Source organism: Drosophila suzukii, chromosome 3 (assembly GCF_043229965.1).
Source record: "Drosophila suzukii chromosome 3, CBGP_Dsuzu_IsoJpt1.0, whole genome shotgun sequence".
Classification (NCBI taxonomy): Eukaryota; Metazoa; Arthropoda; class Insecta; order Diptera; family Drosophilidae; genus Drosophila; species Drosophila suzukii.
In genome coordinates, this window is record NC_092082.1 from 84,168,875 (window position 1) to 84,183,744 (window position 14,870).

The 14,870-nt window shown below is 40.3% G+C and overlaps 5 protein-coding genes across 6 annotated transcripts; 2 read left to right on the forward strand and 3 right to left on the reverse strand.

The window, feature by feature from the left end:
• Window positions 1-351: 351 nt before the first annotated feature.
• LOC136117155 (uncharacterized) lies at window positions 352-8,634 on the reverse strand. Its single transcript, XM_070995544.1, has 8 exons — window positions 8,488-8,634; window positions 7,846-8,072; window positions 6,850-7,716; window positions 6,597-6,787; window positions 1,687-2,014; window positions 1,125-1,627; window positions 690-1,059; window positions 352-623 (listed from the first exon to the last, which is right to left on the reverse strand). Exons 2-8 carry the CDS (start codon window positions 8,057-8,059, stop codon window positions 418-420), a joined length of 2,679 nt encoding a protein of 892 aa, XP_070851645.1. The 5' UTR covers window positions 8,060-8,072; window positions 8,488-8,634; the 3' UTR covers window positions 352-417.
• Window positions 2,209-3,820, forward strand: LOC136117047 (uncharacterized). Its single transcript, XM_065865889.2, has 3 exons — window positions 2,209-2,927; window positions 2,992-3,517; window positions 3,575-3,820. The coding sequence occupies exons 1-3, from the start codon at window positions 2,385-2,387 to the stop codon at window positions 3,757-3,759; spliced, it is 1,254 nt and encodes a 417-aa protein (XP_065721961.2). The 5' UTR covers window positions 2,209-2,384; the 3' UTR covers window positions 3,760-3,820.
• LOC108007918 (uncharacterized) lies at window positions 4,059-5,711 on the forward strand. Its single transcript, XM_065865888.2, has 3 exons — window positions 4,059-4,665; window positions 4,813-5,338; window positions 5,399-5,711. Exons 1-3 carry the CDS (start codon window positions 4,111-4,113, stop codon window positions 5,578-5,580), a joined length of 1,263 nt encoding a protein of 420 aa, XP_065721960.2. The 5' UTR covers window positions 4,059-4,110; the 3' UTR covers window positions 5,581-5,711.
• A 1,046-nt stretch (window positions 8,635-9,680) lies between the features above and the next one.
• LOC108012095 (uncharacterized) lies at window positions 9,681-11,186 on the reverse strand. The gene is made up of 3 exons (XM_017077372.4): window positions 10,216-11,186; window positions 9,961-10,144; window positions 9,681-9,903 (listed from the first exon to the last, which is right to left on the reverse strand). The coding sequence occupies exons 1-3, from the start codon at window positions 11,059-11,061 to the stop codon at window positions 9,731-9,733; spliced, it is 1,203 nt and encodes a 400-aa protein (XP_016932861.4). The 5' UTR covers window positions 11,062-11,186; the 3' UTR covers window positions 9,681-9,730.
• A 34-nt stretch (window positions 11,187-11,220) lies between these two features.
• Window positions 11,221-14,151, reverse strand: LOC108012094 (uncharacterized). Of its 2 annotated transcripts, none has more exons than XM_017077371.4 (6): window positions 13,997-14,151; window positions 12,630-12,847; window positions 12,076-12,566; window positions 11,823-12,005; window positions 11,576-11,759; window positions 11,221-11,519 (listed from the first exon to the last, which is right to left on the reverse strand). In XM_017077371.4, the coding sequence occupies exons 2-6, from the start codon at window positions 12,838-12,840 to the stop codon at window positions 11,332-11,334; spliced, it is 1,257 nt and encodes a 418-aa protein (XP_016932860.4). In that variant the 5' UTR covers window positions 12,841-12,847; window positions 13,997-14,151; the 3' UTR covers window positions 11,221-11,331. The 2 variants fall into 2 exon arrangements, with proteins under 2 accessions (XP_016932860.4, XP_070853008.1); XM_070996907.1 differs by lacking the exon at window positions 13,997-14,151 and adding an exon at window positions 13,744-13,853.
• Window positions 14,152-14,870: the final 719 nt, after the last annotated feature.

The window sequence follows — 14,870 nt, forward strand, 5'->3', positions numbered from 1 at the left end:
CAGCCTTATAAAGCCAATTTGATTGCGAGTCAGGGTAAAGAAAGAACGGTTTTGTTTTGATAGTTCACCATGAACTATTTAATCAGATATTTAGCAAGTGAGATAATTGACTTGTTTCTTCAACACAGATAGTACAAAAATTAATTGGTCACACGCATGCCTTGTATACATTTTAATCACCATTTTTTGTAGCTTACTCATTGTTGGTAGTTTAAATGGTTTGCGACAGCACTTATATTTGTTTGTTTTCTTATCTAAAAAAGCCAGTCATCGTGATGTTAAGATCTTATTTGGGACGTCATCAGCTAAAAGTTGTCTTAGTTCGTATAGTGATTTACTTTGTTTGTGGCATTTCAGTCAAAAACATTTACATTTTATTTGAGAACCATTTAAAAATCAATAAATACATTCCTTTTCTTACTCGAAGTCAATAAAATTAAAGATTCCACGGTTGTAAAAAAATGGATAGATTTCCTTCATAAGACGGCAAAAACTTGGATTTGTGAATGTTCGCATCCGGAATTTATCACCCTCTTCGTCGTCTCGCATAAGGGAATGCAAATTGGATTCCTTGTCGGAGGGGAATTGAATGACGGGAAGGTGATTGGAGACGGCAATAAAAGCTAAAAAGAATTTACGAAAATGTAAATAATGCATACATTTAACATTTGTTTTATTCGTGAGTTTACCGTAGATAGTATTGGTATCTTGATACAAGGATGTCTGCAGGTCTCGTAGTTTTGGCAGAGATTTCTGGTACTTCAGCAGCTTTAGGCATTCCACTAATCGCTCCCAGTAAATCCTGACAAAGTTGTCGAACTCCTTGAGCTTAATATCACTAGCCGCTGAGAGTGTGATGAAGAAAAGGAGATCTTGGGCAGGACTGCCCCATTTGCACAGCTGAAAGTCGACCATTATGACCTCATCGATTTGGCCATTAGCCATATAGTTGCACATAAGATTACTGGACCAGAAGTCACCATGCGTAAGGGTGTTAAAGGCCAAAGGATCCGTCTCCAGATTCTTTTCACACATTTTTGAGTATTGCTGCACCGTAGGCTATTAGAATAGAATAAATTTAGTAATTGGCCAAGGTTTAATTAAGGTTAGAGAAGCGGACTTACAAAGCTATTTATATATTTTTCCGGATCGTCCAAACCCCAAAATGCCATGGCCTTGGGATAGGTTCTCGCCTTTACTAGAAAACCCTCTTCATGGATCTTCACTTTGTCCCTGCCAATAAATCCCTCCTCGAATTGCGAGGGATACGGTCCTTTCTGTTCGGCGTAGACAGCTGCAGCCGCATGAAATTCGGCTAGTTTATGGAGGGATCTCTTCATATGTTCAAGATCCAGACCCTGAATGCGATCCACATTCTTGAACTTCTTCACACCCATATCCTCAAACACAAAATGAATTCCGTTCTCACGCTGATCTGTTTGCAAGCATTTAGGAGCCAGGTGAATCTTCTCTCCGGCGGAACTGTATAGCTCCTCGAAGGCGGGTAGATATGTTTGGTACATCATTAGTTCCTTGTCGAAAATGCCTCCTTCGCGAATCTCCTTGCCACCACGTTCCTCCGCCAGCATAGTCTTAAAAACGTAGGTTTTGTGTTTAGTGCTGCCATCTGTGGAAATCAAATCATTAAGTCTATCAATTTCTTTTGATTCAACAACTTTTTTCCACCTTTCATCTGAAGATCAAAGTGAATCCGTAGCATAATTGATGTGAAATTCTCCCCTGGCGGAATGGCAGCTACAGGCTTAAAGTTCAAAATCTTCTTATATTCTGGCTCATCTTTCTGCAGAACTTGCTGAAAGTATTCCTCATTTATCCACTTGGGAATCTCCAAATGCTCGTTTGGATTAACTATTTTTTCTGTTGGGCTCGCCATACTGTATCTGCGGTATTCTCGATCCAAAACTTTTCTTTCAACTGACTTTGTGACTTTCGTTTCGGTAGTTCTATGACAACCAAAGCTTTTCTCTTCACAAATAAAATGTATATCGTAAAGCTTTTAAAGGTAATGGTTGTCTGCGTGACTCAACGGTATCTTGTATTTAACCAACTTTGAAAATAAAAGTCAAGATTCATCGCAGAGCTTTAAATATTGATAAAAAACACTTTTATTTTGGGGAAATTATAAAAGCTTCAAAGCTCTAAATAAAATCGAGAAGCCAAGAGAGCATGATTGGTTTCAGTTCCCATTCTGCCATTTGGCTGTTCGGTATCTTAAGAGCCAAAATCAAACTGATAATAATTTCGTCAAGTGAAACGAATATTACATTTCCACAGAGAGCTTTTATAAATCGAACATATGAATATATAGGCATCCCTCGGACAAGTACAAAATAGTATTAAAAGTATTGCCTAGGTGCGACAATATGGCTGAAGATAGTTTCAATGCTGACGAGTTAAATCCTCCGGAATGGCTGAATGCGCAGTTTATAACGGACGTTTTGAGTGCCCACGAAAAGGCATCGGACCTACAAATAACAAATTTGAGCTTCACTCCGGCAAGTGCTAAAGGAGATCACTATGCCAGCATTATGTTCCGTGCTAAGGTGGACTATAAAACCCAGAAGGGATCCTTCTTCAAGTCGCTGATCATAAAAACAATGCCTGTGGAGGAAGGTGTCAAGAAGGATATGTTTGCCGATTCTCCTCTATTTAAAACGGAGATTGGAATGTACGCAAAAGTGCTACCTGAGTGGGAGAGGATTCTCCGAGAAATAAATGATACATCCAAGCTGTATGTGGATTGCATCTATCACAGTTTGGAACCACGGCAGATCATAATCTTTGAAGATCTCGTGGAAATGGGATATTCAGTTGTGCGAAGTCGCTACCTAACTCGAGAGGAAATTTGCAGTGCCTACTCCAAGTTGGCTAAAATACATGCAATCAGCATGAAAGTTATTTACGAGGTAAGATCTTCAAATAGTAAAATTTTATTTATGAAAATAAATATTATTCTTTCAATTAATTAAGCGCCCCGACTTCCTAAAAGAGTTCAAGTACGGAATTTTTTATGTGCCTGGCCTGATGGACAGTCCCATTATAAACGCAGGAATGGCTCCCTTTATCGATTTGTTGAGCCGCATACCAGAACTAACAAAATACCGCCCTTATTTTGAAAAGATAGAATTGCACTTTAAGGACCGATTACGGGATATCATGCTAGAGTATCGCACTAATCCCAAACCAGGATATAATGTACTCTGCCATGGAGATTACCATTCCCGAAATATGATGTTTAAATACAATAAGGAAACCGGAGGCTTCGAGGACTGCATGCTGCTGGATTATCAGGGCTGCAATGTAGTTCCAATGGCCGTCGATCTAATGTATTCCATTTATATGTTGATGGGAACAGAACAGAGGTGCGGAGAACTGGAGACTTTGTTGAACTACTACTTCTCCGTCCTGCTAGAAACCCTCAAAAAGATTCACTACCAGGGTACAATGCCCACTCCTCATGGATTCTGGGCGGAAATGAAACGCCATAGATATTACGGTGAGTTAAAAATTGTCACTTCTCTAAAGATCTTTTAAGCAGTGTGTTTGATTTCAGAGTTCCTATTGCTGAGCACTTTCTTGCCTATTTCTATTGGTCTTAGATCTCATTTCATGGATTTAGATGATTTGATGCACGATGAAAAAACTCGTAAAAAATGCTATCAACTGACAGATTTCGTTGAAGAAACCAAAGTTATGTTGGCCAGATTTGAAAAAGCTGGATATTTTGAGGATTTGTGAAGTGGAATATCTAAAATTTAAAGAAGAATAAATGTTGTTTTTAAATTTTTTCTCTACTCTATTCTACTCTTTTTTTGGGAGCAATATTCGTTGTGTATGTGATTCCACTGGTCTTAGTGGGATGATGAAACGAGCTCGTCTAAAAACACTCTCTTTCTGATGTCCAAAAAGAGAAGGAAAGTATTTCATAATACAACGAAAAGCTCTTCTCTATCTCAGTGTAAAAGCTTTTTTAAAAAACCCACGCAATAACATCGAAATTATCTCTGAAAATTAATTTAAGTAGAAGCGAAATCGAGCTTTGTTCAGTTCGCTCTCTTTTGGAAATCGAAATAGAAGTTGGTAAACAAAATGTCCGGGAACACCAATAGCAGTCAGTTCAACGATGACGAATTGGTGCCACCTGAGTGGCTGAACTCGGAGTTCATAGCAGATGTTCTGGGATCCCATGAAAAAGAACCCGTGCTCAAGGTAATCGACTTAATCTTCTCCCCGGCGAGTGCCAAGGGCGATCACTATGCCAGCATCATGTTCCGGGCAAAGGTCAAGTACACCACCCCCAAGGGGGAGTTTGAAAAGTCTTTGATCATTAAAACGATGCCAGAGGCGGAGGGTTACAAGAAGGAATTGCTAGGGGGATCGCCCATATTCGTAACGGAGATGGGCATGTATACTGAGGTGCTGCCCGAATTCGAGAGGATTCTTCGCCAAGCCGGCGATAGTACCAAGCTATACGTCAATTGCATATATCACAGTCTAGTGCCGCATCAGGTCCTCATCTTTGAGGATCTCGTAGAGATGGGCTACTTTGTGCTGAGGGATCGGGACGCCACCCTAGACGAGATTCATCGGGTGTACTTCAAACTGGCGAAGTGGCATGCAGCCAGCTTAAAAGTTCAGTATGAGGTAAGTTTAAAAAAAAAAACAAAATTACAATCTTTAAATTTGTCTTGCAGGTTTTTTAAGCTTAATGAACAAAATGTTTTTCGTTTTGTTTCTCTCTCTTGTATTTTTTTTGATTGGTAAAGTATTATGACTGTCAATTATTTTTAGCAACCAAGCCTTCTAGAACCATACACTCACGGACTTTTTGAGATGCCACATGTTATGACTGAGCCTTTCATGAAAACTGGAATAGAATTTTTCGTCGAACTTTTGAGTACAGAACCGGAGCTTAATAAGTACAAATCCTATTTTGAAAGCATCAAGGGAGATTTTCTGGAGCTTATTTTGGCAGAGTGGAAGGAAACCCGGAACAACCCAAAAGTAGACCAGTACAGGGTACTTTGCCACGGAGATCTACACCTTCGAAACATTATGTTCAAGTATAAGGATCCGGGATCCTTCCAGGACTGCATGTTACTTGACTTTCAAATCTCGAACCTATTTCCCCTGACATTCGATCTGGTTTATTCGATATACATGCTTATGGAGCCAGAACATCGCTGGAAGCACTGGGATGATCTTATCAACTATTACTTTTTCGTACTAGAGGATGTTTTAAAGAAAGTCGGATATAAAGGTGAAATGCCCACCCAATCGGGTCTTTGGCAGCGCCTGCATCAGCATAAATACTATGGTGAGGTCCATATTTAATTTGTATAATAACATATTCTTAAATTTTGTACGACTCCGTTAGAGTTCTTCCTTATAAGCACCTTCTTGCCTTTGATGTGGGCTGCAAAGGATACGTCTGTAGACTTTGGCGACCTGCTTCAGAATGAGGAAAAGCGAAGGAAATGCTCCTTTTCTAAAGACTACATTAAGGATGTGAAAATACTGCTATCCCGATTGGATAAGTTGGGCTTACTCCAAGCTTGAAAAAGTTTTCCCTCGGTCTTGTTTATATAGAATCAGTATTTTCATTCCATATTTTAGCTAAGAGTGTAACTGATTTGAACGTGGTGATCAATGTAAAATGGTAAATAAATAAAATATAAAAATACGCTTTATTGAGTCTATTGAGCACGTTTTAACAAAATTCCATGTAAATCCAAGCTTACAAATGATTTCAAAAGCAAACAATTTAAATGTTTACCTCATTTGAATCGCTAATTTACGTCTCTCTGCGTTCTCTCATCTGGAAGCCTAGTGAATGAGAATTTTTTGCGTGTTCCTAATTATATATGTAGACTGATTGCCGCGGGCAATTAAAACCCCATTTATGACGCAGTCACCCAGCCATATTTCCCTCAATGCCATCTGTATGAAGTGCACTTATTTTATGGAAGGTTTCCAACTGATTAAATGCGCGGATTATAGATAAAACAGAATTACAGATGTGGAAAACGAGTGCGGTTTTGAAGTAATAAAATAGATAGAAGGCAAATCTTTGGGCACTGCTAAAAATTTGGTTATCAGTTCTTAAGTTGTGAAAAAAATAACGCTCATAAATGGTTCTAGCTTTCACAATGTCAATTTGCTTTAATTGATTGAGTGATAACATCGGTCAACAACTGCGTATTAAATATAGCGCATAAGTCACTAGTTTTTGAGTTTGACACCCACAAGTTTAAAAAGAGATTCGAAGAACTAACACTTCAATAAAATACTATTGGATGAAATCGTTTTCTCTTTGGATTCAATTAAAAAGCCACATACCAAGCTCATCGCACGCGTATCCATTTTTAGCCAGTCACGATGATTGTTTTCTACGACTGTGACAAGCGAATTGTATTTGTCCAAGGTTCGAGCATGCGATTTCATTGTGAAAACTGGAAACTGTATGCTAAAATTAAATAAATGGTGCTTATTTATTGCTGGCTCTTATGATAAATGATATCACACAAAGTATACAATGGCTACATTGCAAGGAGTAACCGAAATAAAACTTAAGTTGACTTCAAAAGTCCTTTATTTTCGAAAAACGGCAAAAGCAACTTCATGGCCTTAGCATAGTAGGGATTGATGAAGGTCCTGTAACGCATGGCATCGGCCTCGGGTCCTGGGGCCATCATCATCTTCATGTTGGCGTCCTTGTCAGTGGGCATAAGTGTCGCCACCATCACACCCATAGCGGTCAGGGGTCCTATGAGAAAATAATAACAATAGTAGAGGATTAAATATCCAAGTTAAACCCAAAAGACCTACCCCAGAATCCGTATTTCAGCATCATAATGTGCAGATCCCTGAGAGAGGGAATGTTTTTGGAGTAGTTCAGAAGTTTAAGACATTCTGCCAAACGCTCGTGATAGATCTTAATGAAGTGATCGAACTCCTTGACCTTGATATCCAGCGAGGCAGATGTTGTGATCAGGTACCAAAGATCCTGGGCCGGACTGCCCCACTTGCCTATCTGCAGGTCCACAAATAAGGTTCTATCGATCTCACCGTTGTCTTTGTAATTGAACATGATGTTGTTGGACCAGCAGTCGCCGTGGTTCAGCACATTAAATTCGGTCTCATCGACCTTGTTGACTTGCATGGCTTCTTCGAACACTTCCAGGGGGCTCCACATTTGGGCAATGAATTTTTCGACATTCTCGAGGTCCCACTGTCGCATCGCCTTAAGGTACATCGACTGTCGCATCTCTCCCAGAGCCTCGAAAAGAGCACGACTCTGCTCGTTGTACATGGATATGGAGTACAGGGGATCGTAGGGCCCATTGAGTTCCCTGGCGACCACTGAGGCGGCGTGGAGTTCGGCCAATTTCCGGAGCACATGGCGCATGTGCGGCAGGTCAAATCCCTTTAGTCGATCGATATTCTTGAAGTGCTGCCGGCTTAGATCCTCGAAAACTAGGGTGATCAATTCTGCGGTGGCGTCGACGTGGAGGCACTTGGGGGCCAACTCAATTTCTATGCCGGCCTCTTTGTAGAGCTTCACAAACTGCGGGACTAGCACCTCGTACATTTTCCTTTCCTTGGGAAACAATCCCATGCCATTAACCACATCTGCTCCGCTATCCGCCTCCAGCATGGTTTTTAAAATGTACGAGACTTTCTGCTCGCTGCCATCTATAAAAATAAAGAGTATAAAATATATCTGTTTACTCTCGAAAGAGTTTATAATATGAATAATATAATATTTTTACATAGGGAGAGTTAAAGTTATCCTGTTTTTATAAATGCAATTTATTAACTAACCCTTTAGCAATATATCCACAATGACCCGGATCATAATAGGGGTATAGTTCTCGCCAGGTGCGGTGGCCGCAATGGGTGTAAAGTTCACAATCTTGTCAAAGGTTTCCACATCCTTCTGAAGAATCGGCAGGAAATAATCCTCATTCACCCACTTTGGTATATGCAGGTGCTCGTTGGGATTGACTGGTTTTTCCGATTTGCTGTTCGGGGACATTTTGGTGCTGATGCTGTAACCGGGAAATCAATTTATTTACTCTCAGTGGAAACGATCACAGGTTCAAGATCAAAGTAATTAAACAATTGTTTATATATCTCATTCATCTTAATTACAGTCAACGACTGAGAAAGCACCATATGACGGGGAAATTTTAAAAAGTGAACAGGTATATCGTTGATAAAGGTGGGAAATAAACTTTCTTTCTTTTCGGTTTGGTCTCATTCTGATAATATATTCGACGGCTAACATATTTTTGGAGTAACATCGATATTTCATTTTGAATTTTTAAACTTTGTTTTTAAATAGAACCTCACTTAAGTGAGTATATTTCCGTAGACTTTCTACCGAGTAAAGTTTATTTCCGCATTAAAAGATTGTCTCCGACCCGCCCATCAAATTTGTTACAATTGATATTTATTACTGACCGACTTTGTGGATTTCTAGATTGAATTTAAATTCCCGCTCGTAGAAAACACTGCGGCTGTGTCCGACGATTTCTAACGACAAACAAATACTGAACTGTCCGTGAGAATCCCATACTTTTATACTAATAGACCCCGCGTAGACAAGTGTAGCGGTTTGTGTGTCTAAGTCTATGTGCTAGCGTAAACTGATAGCGTAAACTGGTTTTTGTCTAGGCGGACCCATATGTGATTTAGAACTAAGGTAATAATAGATCCATGTAATCAATTCCAATATATCTGGATAAACGTTGCCGTAAAAGAAATCAACGTTGACCCATGTAAAGGCATTTGTAAGTAACGTTATTGTTTTATTTGGTCACTTCTAAGCAACTAACCTTCTCACTTATCTTATCGGAACGTATATGTCGTTTAAATGAAAGGCTTTCCCATGGGTATGCTAAATTTCATTCATAATCTAGAACTTTGAACTTTGGATACATTTTCAGAAATTTGTATCCCATTTCATCATGCCTCTAAAATTATTTATATTATTTATTATTATTTGTTCTTACTTTAAATCCTTTAAATTTATTAAACAAACGTCAAGGAGGCTACTTTTATTTTTTCTGCCAGCTGCTTAGAAGTACTAAAAGTAGAAACAACCAGTAAATTAATTACACAGATGAATCTTTTAGTATGTGTAGAACTGATGTTGAAATGGAAATAGGCAATTGTTGTCCAACAAATCAATCAATCAATCCGCACAGTGCTGTTCATTGTCACATCCCATTTTCCGGTACATATTCACATGTTCACTCATACTATGCGGTACAACTGAAATATGTTAATTGAACCAGACCCGTCATCCCGAATCGGAATAATTAAGGCTCGTCCAAGTTCGGGGAGCGTGCCATGATAATTTTCTTGTGCCCGTGGAGGCCTGATAATAAATATCAATTTATATTGAGGATCAATTAAAGTTAGTTTGTCGTCAGCGATTATGTCGCTATCAATAGCAAACGTAAAACAATGCGGATCATTCGAAATAATGTCTAAAAAGAGCGCAGCGCCATGACTGGCTTAAAAAAGGAAATCAGTCTAAACAGTATTGATAAGGTGGCACTTGGCACAATAAAGACATTGTTCTTGAAATTATAGACACCCAATGAACGCCACTTCCATTCAATAAATCTTATCATGAATTGGTATAAACCAATTCATTAATTATGTTCTAGTTTTCAATATATTTTCAATTAATTTAGTCCTAATTGAGCAGGAATCGTTCCTCCATCCAGGGCAGGATCTCCTTCATCGCCTGGATGTATTTTCGGTTGGTGAACATGGCACACTTCATTTTGGAGGCATATCGTTCGTTGACCTCGTCCTCAAACTGATTCATCATCGCAATGGGCAGAGCGCGAGTCACCACCACATAGGCTGGAATCAACCCCATTGATAAGACTAATTTCAGTTAATAGGGTTCCGTGTACCCACCTGCCAGGCCGTTCCTACTGAGGGAATCGCGAATATCCTTTAGTTGCGGCAAAGTGACTTGACAGTTCAGAACTTTGAGATTATCTAGCAAATGGTAGAAGTAATACTGTACCAATTCATCAAACTGGTTTAACTTAATGTCCTTCTCGGCGGATGACAGGATGGTGTAGTAAAGGTCAATGGCCTGAAAATAGATTATATTTTAAATAGACAAAATATAATAAAATATATATAATTATATTAAAAAATACTCACCGGAGATCCATATTTCACCACCTGGAAATCGAGCAGGGCGGTTTCTTCAACTTGACTGATGTCGTCAAATTTAAACATTACATTATTCACCCAGCAGTCGCAGTGATTTAGGACATTGAATTGTTTGGGATCGGGGACGTGGAGCTCCAGTAGCCTATCTACGAGATCTTGCTCCTTCTCCACGAATCGCTTGTGGAAATGGTCGCCCATGCGCCATCGTCGCAGCTGCGAAAGGAAGATGTCCGGATCGTTTAGTTCCCGGAGAACGGATCGATTGCCCTTAGTATAGACTCCTTTGGTCAGCAGGTTGCTGAAAGCTCCATGCTTTTCCACATAGACGACGGAGGCGGCATGGAGTTGGGCCAACTTCTTGAGCACTTGCTTCAGGCACTCTTCATTGAACCCCTCCTGTCGCACCACATTTCTGTAACCCCGGGTCTTGAGATCCTCCAGCAGGATGTACTGAACACCGATGCTGTGGTCCAGCTTAAAGGCTCTCGGGCCAAAGGTTATCTCCTTGCCCACCTCCCTGTACAGCTCCTCCAACTTGGGCAGGACATTGTGGTATACCTGTTGTTCTCGGAGGAACAGCTTCAGCTGACTCATCAACCTGGCCTGGAAGTCGCTGCCGTGTGGGGCCTTCAGCACAAAGGATAACTTCTTTACCGTGAAGTCTGGTGACTGGATTTTCACCCGGATGGGAAGGAGGACCGTGCAGTTGCGGAACTGGATGAGGTGGACGCTTGGAATTACCGTCAGTATGTGGTCACCATCCCCCAGGATGGACTGGACCGCCTGATTCAGGGACAGCGTGGAGACCCAATCGGGAGTTTTCGGTACTTTCATCGCTTTAAAAACACTTGTAAAATTTTTACCCCAGAAATTTTGTAGTTAACAGAGTATAACTATTGAGTGAAATTTCTAAAGGAAGCTGCTGCTAAAATTAAAGTTATTAATATATGCTGCATGACAAGCCAATTTAATATTTAATCGACAGTCAAAGGCTATTTTGAATATAATTAGTAATTTATTAACCTTCCAAAGCAATTTGTAGGTGGCACCATTATATAGGCATTATTATAGTACGAATCCATCATTATGTCATTTGGGGGGTAATCACTTCCAGTCGAGCAACCCGCGGTTGTCCAACCATGGCAGCACCTCCGTCATCACCTGGACATATTTCGGGTTGGTGAACATGGCGTTCTTCATTTTGGACTCGTCGCTCATGTAGCTCTCCAGATTGGCGTTGTTGGTCTTGTCCAGCATGACAACGGGCAGCACTTTAGAGACCACCATATAAGCTGTCGAATGAGGAGTTATGATTATGATATAATACAGATGATGTTTCAATACTGACCAGCCAATCCGTTGCGGAAAAGGGCTGCATGCAGGTTCTTCAACTTGGGCAGTGGTCGGTGGTATTGCAGCAACTTAAGATTCTCGATCAGATTATCGAAATAGTAGCGCACCAAGTAGTCAAACTTGGCGGTCTTCAGTTCGGGGGCAGCCGAAGACAAGATCAGGTAGTACAGATCATTGGCCTAAAAGAAGGAAATTTAAGATATAAATATAGTTTTTTTTTTTGATAAATAAGTAATTCTTACTGGACTTCCGTACTTTCCCACTTGAAAGTCCACGAACAGGGTCTCCTTAATGGTTCCAAAGGCATCATGCTGGAACATTATGTTATTGGCCCAACAGTCTCCATGGTTAAGCACATTGAATTCCCTGGCATTGTACTGTTGATCCTGCAGCAGGCGATCTACCAAATAGTCGTCGCTATCAGCCTGATAAAAATCAAAATGAAGAAAGGGTTACTCCCTTAAACCAACGGATTTCCCATCGAAAGATACTCACCAACTTCTCGTAGATCTTCTGGGCATTCTTCCACTTCTTGAGCTGGGCCAAAAAGGCACCGGAGGCATTGAACTCTTGCAGCAGCTGGCGGTTGGCCTCACTGAACACTCCCACCGTGAACTCCTCCCCAAAGAGTCCGTGGTGCTCCACGTAGCAGGCGGATGCCGCATGGAAGGCGGCTAGTTTCTCGAGGACCTTCTGCATGTGAACCAAGTCCAGGCCAGTCAGGCGATTGGCGTTCTTGAAGTTCTTGCGGTGCAGATCCTCCAGCAGAATGTAGTCCACTCCAAGATCGCGATCCACCTTGAAGGCCTGAGGAGCAAACTGAATCGGTTTGCCGGCATCCGCGTAGAGTTTCTTGAATTTGGGCAGAATGCTGTGGTACATCAGTTCCTCCTTTTGGAAGAGCTTCAACCTGGCCAGAATGGCGGCCATAACCTCATTATCATGCTGGGCCTTCAGAACAAAGGAAAGGCTCTTGGTACTGTGATCTGTTAGAAATAACCATTATCTATTTAATGCAATTTGTGGGCTTAAAATGTATCTTAACTCACCTATCAGCTCCACTTCCACCAACAGTCGCAGGAACTGGGATGAATAGTTCTCGCCCTCGCTGCTGCCCTTAATGGGGGTAACCGATATGATTTTCTCGAAGTCCCCGATCTGGGCCTGAACAGCCTTTTCCAGGGTGATTTTTGGCAGCCATTTTGGCAGGTTTTCGGCTGGCACCTCAAGGGTTCCATTCGATTTAGTAGCCTCAGTCATGTTGAATCTACCATAAAAGACCGCCATTTATTTTCTATGATTTAAAATGTTTTGTAAACACAAACAACGAGCTGATAACAACGATTCAAGCGCTTTTACTCTAATGCTAACACGGCGAACAGGTCGTATACATAACGATTGTTAGACCATTGTCAAACATAGGTGGCGCCACTGCGTTTTTTGATGATGGCGCGGGATATTTAAACAATAAAATGCTCTACTCTTGGCCCATCCCATCCCATAAAGGTTCTTTAATAACTGAGTGTATTTTAAGGAATTGCATCATCTGATGCCAAACAACTTTATCTTGAAGAAGGGGTCTAAGGGGTTCGGCGAATTATTAGCAAAACGTTCAAGTACTCTAATTGCTGCAGTAAAAATATTCATCTACATATGAAGGACCATCAAATCGAATACATTTTCTCTGACTTTTTCTAAAAAAAAGGTCATTGTTAATATACATGTATATGTATGCAACTGTTATTATTTTTTTTAAAGGAACACAAACCACTAAACATAGTTTGTAAACAGAATTACTAATGCCTTGTTAAAGTGTTTTCTGAAATACTTAAAGATAATTGGTGGACTTCCTGATAATCTAGAGTTTTCTGTGTATTTAGCACTGTGTAGCTTACCCTACTACCTATTCCATAGAAAATACAATCTTCCTGTAGATAATTTCAGGCAAATCATCATCAATATAGTTGGGCATATGTGATTCAAAAAATTCAACTTATTCGAATGCCGGTAATTACCGAACTTTTGTGAGGCTTTCATTGATTAGGCAATTATCAGAGTTATCGCTACTTAATGAGCAAAAATCATAAATCAGGTCACATGTCAGGTACTGAAACACCTGCGTGAGTTCATGTGCATTACGACATACAAATTGAGTTGTCCTACCTCTTCAGGATCAAATATGGGCATGGGGGTACAAGAACTTCACTTTAAATTATTATTATTCAGTTTCATAGGTTTGTTAACTAGTTTCACTCTAAAACGCCACTTTCACCACTATTCAACTTGGAACACTAGATGTTGGCCCCTTTTGAGCTATCGCTTTATAGGTTTCTACATTTGTAATTGCCAAATCTACGAGATTGGATCCGTGAAATCAGGGAATATGTCACTGGGGAAGTACACATCGGTAGCAAACCTTTTTCCTTAATAGGTAACGAGCGTTCTATTAGATCGACTGCAGCCCGGTCAACTGTCGAGTGGGAAATACGAGTCGCGATGGTCGGGAGCAGCGTTATTGCCCCGATTTGGCTATGGGCGAAGAAATTCCTTATCGTATGCATTCGATTGAAGTTTATTTTGTAATTCAGTTCGCCAAAACCGGCAAAAAGAGTGGCAATCGCCGGTGGCGAGAGCGGGAGCGCGATAGTGTGCCAGAGCGAGAGGTAAGTGATATATGATATGGAGGCAAACGCCGTCAATTGTTTGATTGATAACGAAAACTGTTTCTTGTTTCCACTTCTGAATCGACTTCTTTATCGCGCCCCCATATTCCTCTTTGGGCTCGCCATTCGCTCTAATTATTTCGTGATTCCTCATTAATTGCTGTTTGCGGGCGTGACATGTGACGGGTGGATAGATATAGACATATACCCCTGTGATTTCTGCACAAGCGCCACACACTTAATAAATAATTATTAGAATATTTAGTAATGCTTCTAAGTATAGGCGTAAACAAGGCACAATGGAGCTTTTCGATTCAATGTGATTGGCCATTAATGGGCAAGTTATTTTCAATTGGTAAGAAGACGTTTCCGAATACATTTGTATATTTTTGGGGATCCAATGCAGGCCGCAATAAATTTGGAAGATCAAAAATATATTTTCTATATTTTTGCTACATGTGTGTAGCATTAAAATTGGATGTTCATCGAAGCAGCTTTTAAAATTTCATTTGTCATTCAACCAATTATCCCTCTATTTACATAATTGTAGAGCAACACTTTTACATTTTATAAATTATATTATATTTTTATATTATATTTTTTAGTGCAGTACAAATGGCTTGTTTG

Coding starts and splice junctions, on each gene's coding strand:
- LOC136117155 (XM_070995544.1), bottom strand. CDS start 8,059: ATGTCCCCGAACAGCAAATCGGAAAAACCAGTCAATCCCAACGAGCAC. Junction 1,628..1,686: donor CTTTGATCTTCAGATGAAAG/GTGGAAAAAAGT, acceptor TGATTTCCACAG/ATGGCAGCACTAAACACAAA. Junction 1,060..1,124: donor AAAAATATATAAATAGCTTT/GTAAGTCCGCTT, acceptor CTATTCTAATAG/CCTACGGTGCAGCAATACTC.
- LOC108007918 (XM_065865888.2), top strand. CDS start 4,111: ATGTCCGGGAACACCAATAGCAGTCAGTTCAACGATGACGAATTGGTG. Junction 4,666..4,812: donor GCTTAAAAGTTCAGTATGAG/GTAAGTTTAAAA, acceptor AATTATTTTTAG/CAACCAAGCCTTCTAGAACC. Junction 5,339..5,398: donor GCATCAGCATAAATACTATG/GTGAGGTCCATA, acceptor CGACTCCGTTAG/AGTTCTTCCTTATAAGCACC.
- LOC108012094 (XM_017077371.4), bottom strand. CDS start 12,840: ATGACTGAGGCTACTAAATCGAATGGAACCCTTGAGGTGCCAGCCGAA. Junction 11,760..11,822: donor TGGGAAAGTACGGAAGTCCA/GTAAGAATTACT, acceptor TCCTTCTTTTAG/GCCAATGATCTGTACTACCT. Junction 11,520..11,575: donor TTTCCGCAACGGATTGGCTG/GTCAGTATTGAA, acceptor CTCATTCGACAG/CTTATATGGTGGTCTCTAAA.
- LOC136117047 (XM_065865889.2), top strand. CDS start 2,385: ATGGCTGAAGATAGTTTCAATGCTGACGAGTTAAATCCTCCGGAATGG. Junction 2,928..2,991: donor GCATGAAAGTTATTTACGAG/GTAAGATCTTCA, acceptor CAATTAATTAAG/CGCCCCGACTTCCTAAAAGA. Junction 3,518..3,574: donor GAAACGCCATAGATATTACG/GTGAGTTAAAAA, acceptor GTTTGATTTCAG/AGTTCCTATTGCTGAGCACT.
- LOC108012095 (XM_017077372.4), bottom strand. CDS start 11,061: ATGAAAGTACCGAAAACTCCCGATTGGGTCTCCACGCTGTCCCTGAAT. Junction 10,145..10,215: donor TGGTGAAATATGGATCTCCG/GTGAGTATTTTT, acceptor ATCTATTTTCAG/GCCATTGACCTTTACTACAC. Junction 9,904..9,960: donor CAGTAGGAACGGCCTGGCAG/GTGGGTACACGG, acceptor GGTTGATTCCAG/CCTATGTGGTGGTGACTCGC.